At 62.7% G+C, this 12,157-nt stretch overlaps 1 protein-coding gene across 2 annotated transcripts in view; it reads left to right on the top strand.

Annotated features, from left to right (window-relative positions):
• The window catches only part of NFATC1 (nuclear factor of activated T cells 1), a 95,223-nt gene that overhangs the window by 45,476 nt on the left and 37,590 nt on the right, over positions 1-12,157 (top strand). For both annotated transcript variants that reach the window (XM_044242778.1, XM_044242777.1), the window contains exons 7-8: positions 6,407-6,462; positions 10,434-10,566. In XM_044242778.1, coding sequence (XP_044098713.1) covers positions 6,407-6,462; positions 10,434-10,566 — 189 coding nt within the window. The remainder of the gene's footprint in view (positions 1-6,406; positions 6,463-10,433; positions 10,567-12,157) is intronic.

The raw sequence follows: 12,157 nt of genomic DNA, 5'->3' as shown, positions 1-12,157 counted from the left end.
AGAATTTGTGTTACTGCAACATTCTTCTTTGAAGGAGCCTAATTTTGAAAGATTCAACCTTTTGAGCTTGAAACGTGTGAATAAATGTGTGGGGGGAGGGGCCGCGAGGCGGTGCCCTGCTGGCTGCGCAGCCGGGCCGTGTGCTGGGACATGGCCCACGTCGCTGCTTCTCGGGAGTCCCCGCGGCTTCCTTCCCTGTCTCCCCTGACCGGCCATCATCTTGGCCCTGGGTTGGGACTGTGGGGCGTCTCCTGGGGGCTCCCGTCCTGTGGGGGCCGTGGGGCTCCTTCTGCTGGGTGGGCTCTCCCAGCCCCGCTGCCCGCGCAGTCCTAGATCTTGGCTCCGTGGCCTGGGGGTGCCATGCAGAGGTTGGCCGCGAGCCTGCAGTGTGGGGACTTAGTCCACGGTGCGTGCCCGGTGCCGTCCCCTCTGGCCACCCTCCTGCAGCAGCCCTGAGCCCTTGCACGGCTGACGAGACGCTGGCATGTGTCGCAATGTGGTCGCAGGCTGTGCCCCTCGCAAGTGAGTGTGAACGCCATGGTTACGCGTCTGGATGCTGTCTCTGGGGTGTGTTTGTATTTAAATGAGGTGGTTGGCACGTTCACATACACGCACACATGCACACACACAGGACATGTTTCCAAAAGAAGGGGCTGCATGTCAGCCTTGACCCCTGGCACAGGGTCACTCTGCTCCAGCTGACGCGTCCCGCTGTGCCCTGTAACCGTCACGAGGCTTTTCCTAGTCAGCTTTTGGGAGAAACCGCTGTAGTCACTTTGGGTTATAGCCGTCCCGTGGGCTTTAGATGAGGTCATCAGTCTGTTGCAGAAATCCGTCTTTAAACCACTGTTTGCCGCCAAGGCCAGAACGTGAGCAGGGAGACCCTCTCTGCGGAAGCCCTGACTGGAGTCCCACCGGAAAGGCCCCCGTGGACCCAGTCCCTCGGGCTGCTCTGGGTGTCTCGGGCGCGCCCACCACCCCGCGTCTGGGCCTCCCTGCCGTCGCTCCGGACTCACGCACTCATGGCCTGCGACTTGGTGAGGGCTTCAGGGGGCGGTTCTTCCCGCCTGGGGGCCTGGCCGCGCCCGCTGCGCTCCCCTGACGGCTGCACCTGCCCTCCTGGGGGCAGCGGGTCACAGAGGGAGGGGTGCCTGGCACCTGCGCCGAGAGCCCAGTTCAGTGTCCTCGTAGGTGGCAGCCCTGGCCCCTCTGGTCTTTGGTGAGTCCCTGTCCTCGCGAGACGGGTGAAGTGAGCGAGAGCCGGTGTGTGCGTCGGGGCGTGCGTGTGTGCGCAGGTGTGTGAGGGCAGGTGTGCGTGGGTCGGGCCGTGTGTGAGCAGATGTGTACGGCTGTGTCTGCGTGAGGACCCCTCTGTTGCTGCAGGGGTGCGGCCACATGGTGCGGCAGGCACAGTGTGTACAGGAGCCCCGGCACCCTGTCATCTCTGCTCCAGCCTGGGCACGGCGGGGCGGGGCTGCGGGCTGTGGTCACCCGTGGTGGCCCGGCAGCGAGGACACAGCTGCAGCCTGGCGGGTGCCTATACCTCCCGTCTCGGCCTGGTCCAGGGTCGTGGTGTGGGTCCCACTTCCTTGGCTCGCGGCTCTGAGAGGTTTCTGGAGATCGTGTGGACGCGGACACGGCCGGCGAGGGGGAGTGAGTGCCACACGTGCCGTCGTCACGTGGTGCGGAGGTCCCTGGCACAGTTGTGGGAGGGGTCCATAAGAACAGCCGCTGTCCCTGGCCCTCCTGCATCTGCGTGGCCCGAGGGGACATCCACGGGCAGTGTTTTCGGGTGGCCCACAGGCTTCCCAGGCAGCAGGTGCATCCCGCCGGGGCCTGGCCGTGCAGGGTGGAAACAGCCTCTTGGATGGTATCACCTGGGACCCCGTGCAGGACCAGTGGTGCCAGAAGCCGTGATTGTGTCCAGGGAGCGGGAGGGGACAGTAAGCCAGCGTGTGGTCTGGACAAGGCTTCTTCTCACACTGTGGCCTCGGACCCCACGCTCCCCCACAGCCAGGAACTCAGGGGTATTCTGAGGTGTCTCAGGAGCAGCCCAGCCAGCAGGATAGTGGGAGGGGGTGCCGTACAGAGGCCCTGTGAGGTCAGCGCGTGTCACGGAGACCTCCTGCTCCTCCCCGGCTTACTGACGCCCCAGGATGCTCTGGTGCCCCTGGGAAGGTGTGGCCTCAAGCCCAGCCCGGTGGGAATTCCAGCCCCTCATTGGGCTGTCCTGTGCTCCCAAAACGCTCTCCAGATCCTCCGTTTGAGGGACGGGGCAGCCCCTGAGGGTTCAGCGTCACCTTGGGTCCCCGGTCCTCCCTGGGGCATGGTGTCCCGTGCTCGGGGATGTGTGGAGGACCCAGTGTGGGCAGGAGGGCCTTTCTGCAGGCCCCTCTGGGGCTTCCCGAGTCAGGCCTTGCACCGTTGCTGGGAGACACTTGTCCCCGAAGTTTCCTTTCTCTGGGCTGGTGGCCAGTCTTTCCTTGTGGTTTGCCCCCAAGCCACGCCCAGGTCCCCCCGGGTCAGCACCGAGGGGACATCCAGAAAGCTGGTGCGGGTCCCACCCCAGCGGTGAGGGTTTTCGGTTCCAGATCCCACCCTCTCGCACCCTTTGGGAAGGGGAAGGGGCGTGGGAGAGGGTGGGCGTGGAGAGGACGCTGCTGGATAAGGTCACGCAGGCTACCCCTTGCTCCTGTCTCCAGGCCACAGATGTGCGGGTTGGAGAATTTAGGTTTTGTGTGACTCTGTTGAGATTAAACTCACATACTGTGCAGCTCGGACGTTTAAGGCTCAGGGGACCCCCTCGTGCTCCGTCCACCCCGTCCTCCCCGCCTGGCAGATGGAGCCGCGTCTGTCCGTGTGGCTCCACCCGTTGGGACAGCCCTGGAAACCGCGCTGTGGGTCCCGCAGCGTCCGGCAGCTGCCCCAAGAGCGTCTCAGGTGCCCCAGGCAGGGGTGTGTGGGGGATTTCATTCCTCTTGAGGCCGGTCGTGTTCCATTGTGTGGACGGACTGTGTGGTACTACCCACTTGTGGTGTGGACGGGACCTGCGCCCACCTCTTGGCTGTGGTGTGCCCACACGCACTGGTCCACAGGCTTTCGTGTGGATACGTGTGCCCTTCCAGGGTGTTGCCCGGGCGCGGGGTCCCGGCTGAGGAATGCTGTGTTCGGTCGTGTGGGGAACGGCAGGCTGAGCCGCGGCAGGAGGCGCATTTCTTTCTTGCTTGGGAGCATCTTCTGCAGGAAACAGGCTGCTCTGAGTGGCGCTGGGGGGCCCCTGAGTCTGTGGCCTGGGGAGTGTCGGAAATTAAGGGGCATGAATGTGGGGGCGTCCCCCCTCCGGGTAGGACCCACCTGACCAGAACAGCCCCAGAGCACCCCCCGCCCCAGAGTTGTATCTTCCGTGGCCCCGCGGGAGTGTGGAGGGGCCCCGTTTGTGCATCTCCCTTTGCCTGACCACCTGCAGCTGGTGACAGCGTGTGGCCTGCCCCATGGCCCGCAGACAGGTTGGGAGGAGACCACAGCCGGGAGCGCGTCCCGCCACGTGGCTGTGTGCTTCTGTCCGATCCCGCCCCTGCTGTCTCTGTCCTGCCTGTCGGCTGGGCGACCGGCAAACCCCTTCGGCAGATGCTGTGACTCGGTAGGAAGCAAGTCCCTGGGCGTCCGCACCCTCTCTCGCCGGGGGCTGGAGTAACCGCGTCCAGAAGGCTGCCAATGCTTGCGCGGAGACTGGGCGCCCCCACGTGTGGCCCCGTTGGGCCCAGAGCCCACCCGGGAGCTGTGTGACTAAGAGCTGGGCTGGAGGCAGCCACAGCCGCAGCCCAGCGTGGAGCCCTCCCGGTGGCGGGTGTGGCGGGGAAGCCTTTCCGATGACTCACGCGGCAGGGAATTCCCTAATGATTCCGAATAGTTCTACTTCTGGGCTTGCGCACGGTTTCCTACCGAGGACCCTGGGAGCTCTAGATAGGGCTGGAGCTACAAGCTTGTTTGGGGCTGGCCCTTCCCGTCCCCACAGAGGCTGAGGCTTTGCTTGGCCCAGAGACTGGACAGCGGGCCCCAGGTCCAAGAGGCTTCTGGGGAAACCAGCAGCCACGTCCCTCTGGCGCTGGTGCACATGGGAAGCGGTTTTGTAATTGCCTAGAGTCCACGATGATGAGCCACATTGAGTGGCCTTGGACAGTCTGTACACATTTCTGTGTCTGCGCAAGTGACAGCAGCTCAGGTAGGAGCCTCAGAACAGGCCACGCGCTGTCCCTGGGTGCTGTGTCTCGACTGCAGATACAGAGTTGGGGCCAATGGGGCTGGCGCCCAGGACTGGTTCCCAGGCCTCAGGTGGGCAGGACAGTGCAGACAACCAGCCCCTGCACGGGGCCTTTCCGAAGCGATCAGCGGCGGTGCTGACCGTCTGTGGACCGGCGCCTGGCAGGGTTGGCGTTGGGGAAGCTGCACGTGGCGTGTGCACGGGGCCCGTGTGGCTTGTTGGCCCTGGGCCGACACTCTGGCGAGGATGGGCACCCAGAGGCCCAGGAGGGGCTCCGCTGGCGCGCGGGCTGCGGCCCACGGGGACGCCAACAGCCTCCCGATGCGGATGAGCTTGTGAGACGTGCCCGCAGGAAGGCCGGGTCTGCTCTGACCCTCCTGGAGGGCAGATGGTGGGCGTGGGGTCCCTTTGCTGCCAAACGCCCTCTCCCTGCCCCTTGTGGGCCTCAGTTTCCCTCCCACCCCACATGCTGGCTGTGGCCCCCCCAGCGGGAGGCCCAGACCCTCTTGGGATTTCCTCAGGAAACCCGAGCCGTGCTTTCCACCGACAGACGAGAGCCAGCAGCCGCCAGGGCTGCCCCACTGTCCAGGCCGTAACGCCGAAAGTTCTGTTTCTCTAAAGTTGTTTTAAGAGGCACCAAACACGAGGGACTTGCTTACAGGAAGAACAACTTCGATTTCCTCCGGCCAGTGGTGGGCAGGGCCCCTGCCCGCGAGCCCGAGGCCAGCCTGGCCTGTGTGGCCCGGACGGCTTTTCTGGTCTGCACGCAGGGCAGCACCGCCAGCTCCCAGGCTCGTGGTCGTCCGTCAGCTCCGGGAGCCGGGACGGGGGGTGCTTCTGCCCTCCGGGAAGTGAGCGGCTTTGTGCAAGTCTTGGTGCCTGGAGAACGGCCCGGGGTAGTTTCATTTCCGATTCTGTTTTGCTGGAAGAGATGTGGACGCTGGTCCCTTGGGCTGCCGTCTGCGTTTTGTCACTGAGTGGTTCATCTGGTGGGTAATACGTGCTGGGACCTCAGGCGTCCCGAGAGGCTGCTGTGGTCCTGGCAAGCTGACCCTGCTCCGGGCTCTGGGTGACTCACATTTCCTCCGTCTGTCTCCACCCTCCACCCCTGCCCGCCCGCGCTGTCAGGCACAAACAAATTTTGTCTGCTTCGTTTATGTAATTTAGGGTCTGTGAGACACATACATCTCTTCTTTGCAAACAGAGCAGGAGCAGAAACTAAGTATGTTTCACTGTCATTGTTCACTGGGGACAGAGTTGATAGAAGATGGGGAGGGGGACACCTTGGCAGGAGACTGACCCCTGCTCCTTCAGATTAGCTCCCCGGCCAGTCCCCACACAGCCGGCTGGCAGTAGAGGGTTTCCAAAGGCCAAGAACTTGGTTTGCTGCTGTTCCCGCCAGCTTCTGGGGGCTCCCTCCCTTGCTGGCCTGGGCCTGCAGGACAGTGAGCCTTTCAAGGCTGGTTGGGAGGCTTTTTACTTTTTTTTAAGCATGCAAACGGCCGCTGGGGTAAGGATAAAAATACCATGTTTTGCATTTTTGTATCCTGATGTGGCAAGAAGTTGTCACAGAAAGGATTTTCTCATTTAGCCGGCAGCTTCTGTGAGCAGAGGCCAGACTGTGGGTTCTGGGCCCTCACTCTTTAGAAGAGCTCCTACAACATGCAGGGGTGTCGCAGGCCCCGGCCATTCGGCCCACGCTCCCCGGTGTAGGGGCCGCGAGCATGGAGGGGGCAGGCACGAGGACCAGGACGCACACCCGGGTCCAGGTCTGAGGGCCCCGCGTCTTCCTGGGTCCTGGCGTCTCTCCTTGGCCTCCCACCCCCGTGACAAAGCTTGTGCCTGTGGATGTAGGCGTGGGGTCAGATTTCTGGGGTGCTCCCTGCGTGTGGTTCCCTCCCACAGAGCCCAGGGCCTTTGGGCTGCACCAGGCTCCCTGCCGCACACCTGGGCCGGGCACGTCCTCTCTGCTGTCGACCTGCACGCGACTGTTCATTCTTAGGAACTAACAGCCAGTAGGGCCCGAGCTGATACGAGGGCGGCGGCCTCCGGGGTCCCCTGTGCTTGGCGAAGGCCCTTGGTTTGGGGCGGGGGCCTCAGGCAGGCCCCTGGAGTGATGCGCTTCCTTCTGCCCCTCTCTTCTAGATGGTCACCACATCTGGGAGATGGAGGCGAAGATGGACAGAGAGCTGTGCAAGCCGGTGAGTACGGCCAGATGCGCGGCCTGTGGTGGCGCCGGGCGGCTCTGGAGGCTGGGCTGGGGTGCCGGGCTCTGTGTGGAGCCCCCACGCTCACAGGAGCCACGAGAACCACCTGGATCCCGGAGCGCAGGATCCCAGAGCGCAGGATCCCGGAGCGCAGAGCGGAAACCGCGGTGAAGCGCTTCTGGGAGCTCGTGCTCTGGGGACACAGGACATGTGGGAGGCAGGACCCCGGCCCGGGAGGCTCCCCAGCACTGAGGGCTGCTGGCTCCTGCGGGGGCCGGGCTCGCACCAGGCTCACCTCCTGGTGGTCCCACGGGAAGCCCGCTGCTGTGAGCGTGAGTGGCCCTCACCTGCCCCCGCATGCCGGGCCGCTCCAGGTCCCACGTCCGTCAGCCAGCAGGCTGTCGTTCTGCAGGGAACTAGGGGTGGTCAGGTCTCGTGGAGGCGCTGGCCGGCCGCGGAGGTGGGGCCCGCAGACACCCCGCACGCATGCCCCCCCCCCGGCGCTCGGCTGCCCACGGCCCCTCGGTACGGTTCGCGCATGCAGGTGCCCCCGCGGTGCTGATGGATGGTGCCCTACGCCGGCTTTCTGTGGCTCATGCTGGCCGGCACGCCCCCGTCCCCTTCGCTGGGGCCTTCGTGTTGAACCTGGCCTGCTTTGAGGCAGCAGCTGGTCCGACGGTCCGCCTGTCCAGGTCGGCACTGGAGGGGATTCTCGGTGGGGCGGGACCAGGGTCTCCCGCGCAGCGTGTGTGCCTGGTCATAGAAGGGCAGCGGGTGTCTTCAGGCTCACCTGACGTCCGATGTGCCTGGCCAGTGGCCGAGGGAAGACATTCAAGGTTCTCCCAAGCTCCAGGCTCACCCTGCTGACCGCGGGCAGGCATATGTGGCCGTTCTGACAGCGCAGGGAAGTGGGAAGTTGGCGTATTCTGTGCTCGGGGAGGGCGTGTCCTGTGTTCCTGGGGCTCCGGGGCCGGGTGTTACAGCAGGCTTCCCAGGGGGCCTTTGGGTGGGGGGATTTCTGGAGCTGTTCGGTCGTCCTCTCTGCCCCGCGGCTGGAAGGACTCCCGGGTCAGGAGGGGAGCCCCCGGCCGCCACGGAGGCGGCAGGCTGACGGCTGTGCGCGGCGAGCCCAGGCAGCCCGGGTCCCCCGCAGGCGGCTGCATCAGAACCCAGTAGGTTCCCTGGGACTTATTCCCTTTCCAAAGCTCTAATCCGTTTACCAGGAGTTCCAGCTGGAGTCGGATGGAAAAGGTTCCTCCCTGGCCCCAGGGGAAACCTGTGCCCGGGAGCTCAATCCCTCCCCGACGTCCAGCCCCCTCCCGCCCTCAGGACCTCCCACAAGCACGCGGGCGCGTGCAGGTCCCATCCCATTTCCCGCCTGCCCGAGAAGCCCGAGGACGCCCTGTGGGCTGCGGGCCGTGCGGTTCCCCGACGGGGCACTCCTGGCTCAGCAGGGCCTCCAGGTGCAGACGGCTCCCAGCTCTGTCGTCAGCAGACACCTGGCAGCGGGGCCGACGCCGCCGGCCGCCTCCAGCGGCCTCCCCGTGTGCCCAGGCCTGTGCGGGCCCCCCGGCCCCCACTCCCCCGCGCGGGGAACAGGCTGCAGAAATCCTACAGCTTTTCCTTTCCAGACGATTCCTGCCAAGTTTCCACAGTCAGGGTTAGTGTCGTTGACTTTGCTGTTCGGCTGGAGCGTTTGCGTCTGTTGAAGGAGGGTTCGCAGGTACACGTGGGTGTGAGAGACGTTAACAGTCCGTGGGAAGGAGGGGGTGCTTTCGCTTTGCAGGTCAAGCTTCTTACCTCTTAATCAAGGCTTTTACATCATGAAGGATCAGGGTATTCGTTGTGGAAATTTGGAAAATTTAAGAAAGTAAAAAACGCAGGGACCTCCCGCAGTTTCACCGCCGCTACCATTTGGTCCTGCCCGGCTTTCCGTGGCGTGGGTGCACGTGTACCTGTGTGTGTGCGTGTTTGAATGTGTGTGTGTGTACGTGCGTGCGTGAGTGCACGTGCGGGTCTGGGTGTGGCGTGTGTGTACGTGCGTGCGTGTGCACACAGCCACACACACGCGGTCACTATGCCGTGTGCACTTTGTGAGCAGCGTGAACAAGGCTGGGGTCTCGGTGCTGCCGTGCGCAGCAGATGGGGAGCTCCTCAAAGCGGGTCCGGCAGGGGGTCCGCGTGCCGCTTGTGACCCTGCTCTTCCGGGGACGACGGGTGTCCTCTTGCCGCACCTTCGCGGCAGCCCCTCCTGCACTGCTCCCGCGAGGACGGTGCCATGCGCAGCTTATGTGTGCGGAGAGCCTCTGCCTCTGTTGCGTCAGAACAGGCCCCCGGTCTCCTGGAACCTGTAAAAACCAAACCCCCAAAGTCGAGCCTGGCCCAGGAGCCGCACTGTCCTACCCGGATGCCTGAGTCCGCCCGGGGGACCCTCTGCGGATGCTCCTCCTGTGGCCCCACACGGCTCAGTTTATCCTGAGCCACCGCGTCAGCAGGACCTCCTCGTCCCTGTGTCTTCTCTCCTGTGGGGTCAGGCCTGCCCTGCGCTCCGCGGTAGCTCGGGTTGGGGGACAGCGTCCGCTGCAGGGTCCCTGCCACATAGTCCAGCCCTTGGACACAGCCTCTCTCTTCTTACGCTTCCCGTGCCGGCAGCAAGGCTGAGACTCAGCGCGGCCCGAGCCGGGCCCCGGCCACGTGTTCTCCACCCCCCACAGCACCCTCGTCTGCCCCCGGGGACCCGCCCTTGGCCCCATCTGCAGGTTCTCTTTGCCGAGGGACAAGGTCTCGGGCTCGTCGCCTCTTCCAAGGGGGACGCGTCACTGAAGCTCTCAAACACTTAGGGGCGAGCGTGGCCCTGCTCCCGGCCCCCGCCCTCTGCAGCAGGCTTCTGGGCCTCGGTTCCTCTGTCGGTAAAAGGGAAAGATTGGGCCTAAAGTTCTCTTTGGTTTCGTTTTAACATTCTCAAGATTCCGTTACTAACACGATTCCGTCAATTTTGCTGTTAAACTGGGTGACAAGCTACAATTTAACAAAAACCTGATACAGTGGGTTTTTTTCCTTCGCATTGTCTACTTGCTAACTTACATCATTTGACAAAAAAAATTAGAGAAACGTTTTGTTTCTGTCCCCACCCCCCACCAGGGAGTCGAGCCCAGCGTGGGCGTCTGGGAAGACCCGTGCCCTGACTGGCGTGGGCCCGGGGTCGGGCGCTGAGTGGTGCGCCCACGCACACCGACACGGACGTGGGTGGGGACGTGGCTGGGGAAGCCTGTGTCTCCCATAACGCCGTGACCCCCCGGACCGTTTCAGACCCGCACTGGAAGGAGAACCACTTCTGGGAGCGGTTGACGGCCCCCACCATGAGCCATCCTGTCCCCGCTGGTGCCTCGCTTGCTAACTGTCCCCCTGCCCCCAGCCTGCTCGATTGCGCTCACCCACCTTCCGTCGGAGGGAGTCTGGGAGGCCCTGCTGGGCTTTGGGCCTCCATCACAGAACCTGCCCCAGGCCCGTGTCCAGGAGGCTCCTGCCTTGGGCCTTCATCGCGCTCCCCGAACAGGTGCCCGCGAGCCCTCCGGGGGGCTTCTTTCGTTGCCAGAGGTCACTGGCCCTTTGGGCTCGGCCGGCAGACACATGGGGTCTTTTGAGGACCTCGCTGCCGTGTGGCCGTTCTGCCCTCAGAGGAGCCCCGGCGGCCTCACGCGGGGACGAGCCGATGAGTCCGCAGCTTCTGAGCCGAGGCCGCCCCCGGCCTCCCCCGTGCGCAGCGCCGGTCGGCTCCGGGTGCACAGGCTGCCGTGAGGACCGGGCAGCTTCGCTCCGCACACACGTGCCCGCGTCCCGGGCAGGCTCTGTGCAGGCCCCTTCTCGTGGGCAGCTGGGACCACTCGGAGCTCGGGGGGGGCCCGGGTGGGTGCGTCATGTCTGTGAGGTGCTCACCGTCGCCCTCCTCTGCCGTTTCTCACCAGAACTCGCTGGTGGTCGAGATCCCGCCATTTCGCAATCAGAGAATAACCAGCCCCGTCCAAGTCAGCTTCTACGTCTGCAACGGGAAGAGAAAGAGGAGCCAGTGCCAGCGCTTCACCTACCTGCCCGCGAACGGTAACGCTCTCCTTCTAGCCCTAAGCACTGAGGACGCACCAAGGGGGCCCTTTTTCTAAAAGAGCCAGAAATGCCGAGATGCTGTCGCCGTGAAACTGTGTGGTTGTACGTTTCTGCTGTGTTTTGTCCTGTTACCAAGAGCACGTCCTCGATTCTTAAAGAAAAAAGTGAAGCTTTCGGTGTATTTTCCTTCGTTACTGCTGTGGGCGGGAGCTGCATATTGGGTAATTACTGATCGTTTTGCTGCCTGCTTGCAAATATAGAACAGCCCCGGGGAAGAGACCGCACAGCCGTCCGTGCTGAGGCTGAGGCGGCCTGGGCGTGAGTTTAAGTCCTGAGGTGCTTACGGTGGAAAAGCAAATCGTTATAATTACTCTGCAGGTGCCATTAGAAATAACCCTATGGTATTGAGCCCAAAGACCCGTGCTCGATGTGGTCATTAACTAACGGGAAGGATCTGTGCCCGCGCCCCGGGTCACGCCCCTCCGTGAGTGACTGCGTCTCCCGGGGCGCAGGAGGCCTTCGGGCCGAGCGCCTGTGACTCAACTGAAAACCCTCCTCACTGAGACGTTTCTGCTTCCAGGAGAGACGCTTAGGACTTAGGAAAATCAGTTTGCCTTTTCAGCTTAAGGTGTTTCCTTAAAGAAAATACTGCAGTGTTTTTCCCCCGAGACTAGTAGAAAATAGATGAGCTGGGCATTGTCCTCGAGGCTCTGGCCGGTGCTGGACGGGCCGGGTCGGCCGTGTGCTCCGAGAGCACAGTGTCACTGTCCCCTGCGTTCAGTCATGTTGTGTCCGCTCAGCTCTGCCTCTCTATCTGTGCAGTCGCTGCTCTGGAAACGTAGGAGATTCGTATAATTTAAGAGGGAAGTTAGTTATAGGTTTAAAACTATTGCGAAAGCAGCCACCTTGTTTTCTCGGTAAAATCAAGATTCTCTGAGGGTTTAGTTCTCTTTAACGATAACATGTCGTTTACGAAACGGACTGGATCGTAGGAAAGCTCAGAACATCTGTGTTGATCTCAGTTAGAATTAGCTGTTTTGGGGGCAAATGATAGCCGTGCCTCTCAAGATTTGAGTCAGAGGCTCCTGTAAGGTCACCCCCTCCTGAGGGGCCGTCAGCCACGACTGCCGAAAGGGGTGTGTGCCCTGAGCTGCCCCGCCGGGGTCGTGCTCTCTCGTGTTCCGTGACCCGCCGGGGTCTGCGTGCTCTGCGGCCTCAGCAGCCGTGCATCGTGCGAGACAAAATATTTAGTCAATTTTTGAGAATGTAATTGTTTTACTCTAATTAAACTTCAAGCATGGTTGACCAAAAATTGAAGTTTTAAAGAAAACCACGCTTTATAAGAAAAATTGCCTTTTAAAGCAGGTTAGATGACCTCTTTCACGTTAATGTTTTCTGTAGTCCCTGCTCCAGGAGCAGTGGGAGAGGGCGCGTGCCCACGCCCTGTGACCTGTGACCTGTGGCCCATGACCTGTGCCCTTCCTACAGGTGGGGATGCTGAGCCTCCAAGGACATGTTACTAAGACGGGGGGTTTGGAGGGCTGTGCGTGTGCCATCCTGACTGTCCAAAGTGCAGTGGGAATCCCAT

This window comes from Neovison vison, chromosome 3, assembly GCF_020171115.1.
Source record: "Neovison vison isolate M4711 chromosome 3, ASM_NN_V1, whole genome shotgun sequence".
NCBI classification, from domain to species: domain Eukaryota; kingdom Metazoa; phylum Chordata; class Mammalia; order Carnivora; family Mustelidae; genus Neogale; species Neogale vison.
This window is presented reverse-complemented; position numbering and strand designations above follow the sequence as displayed.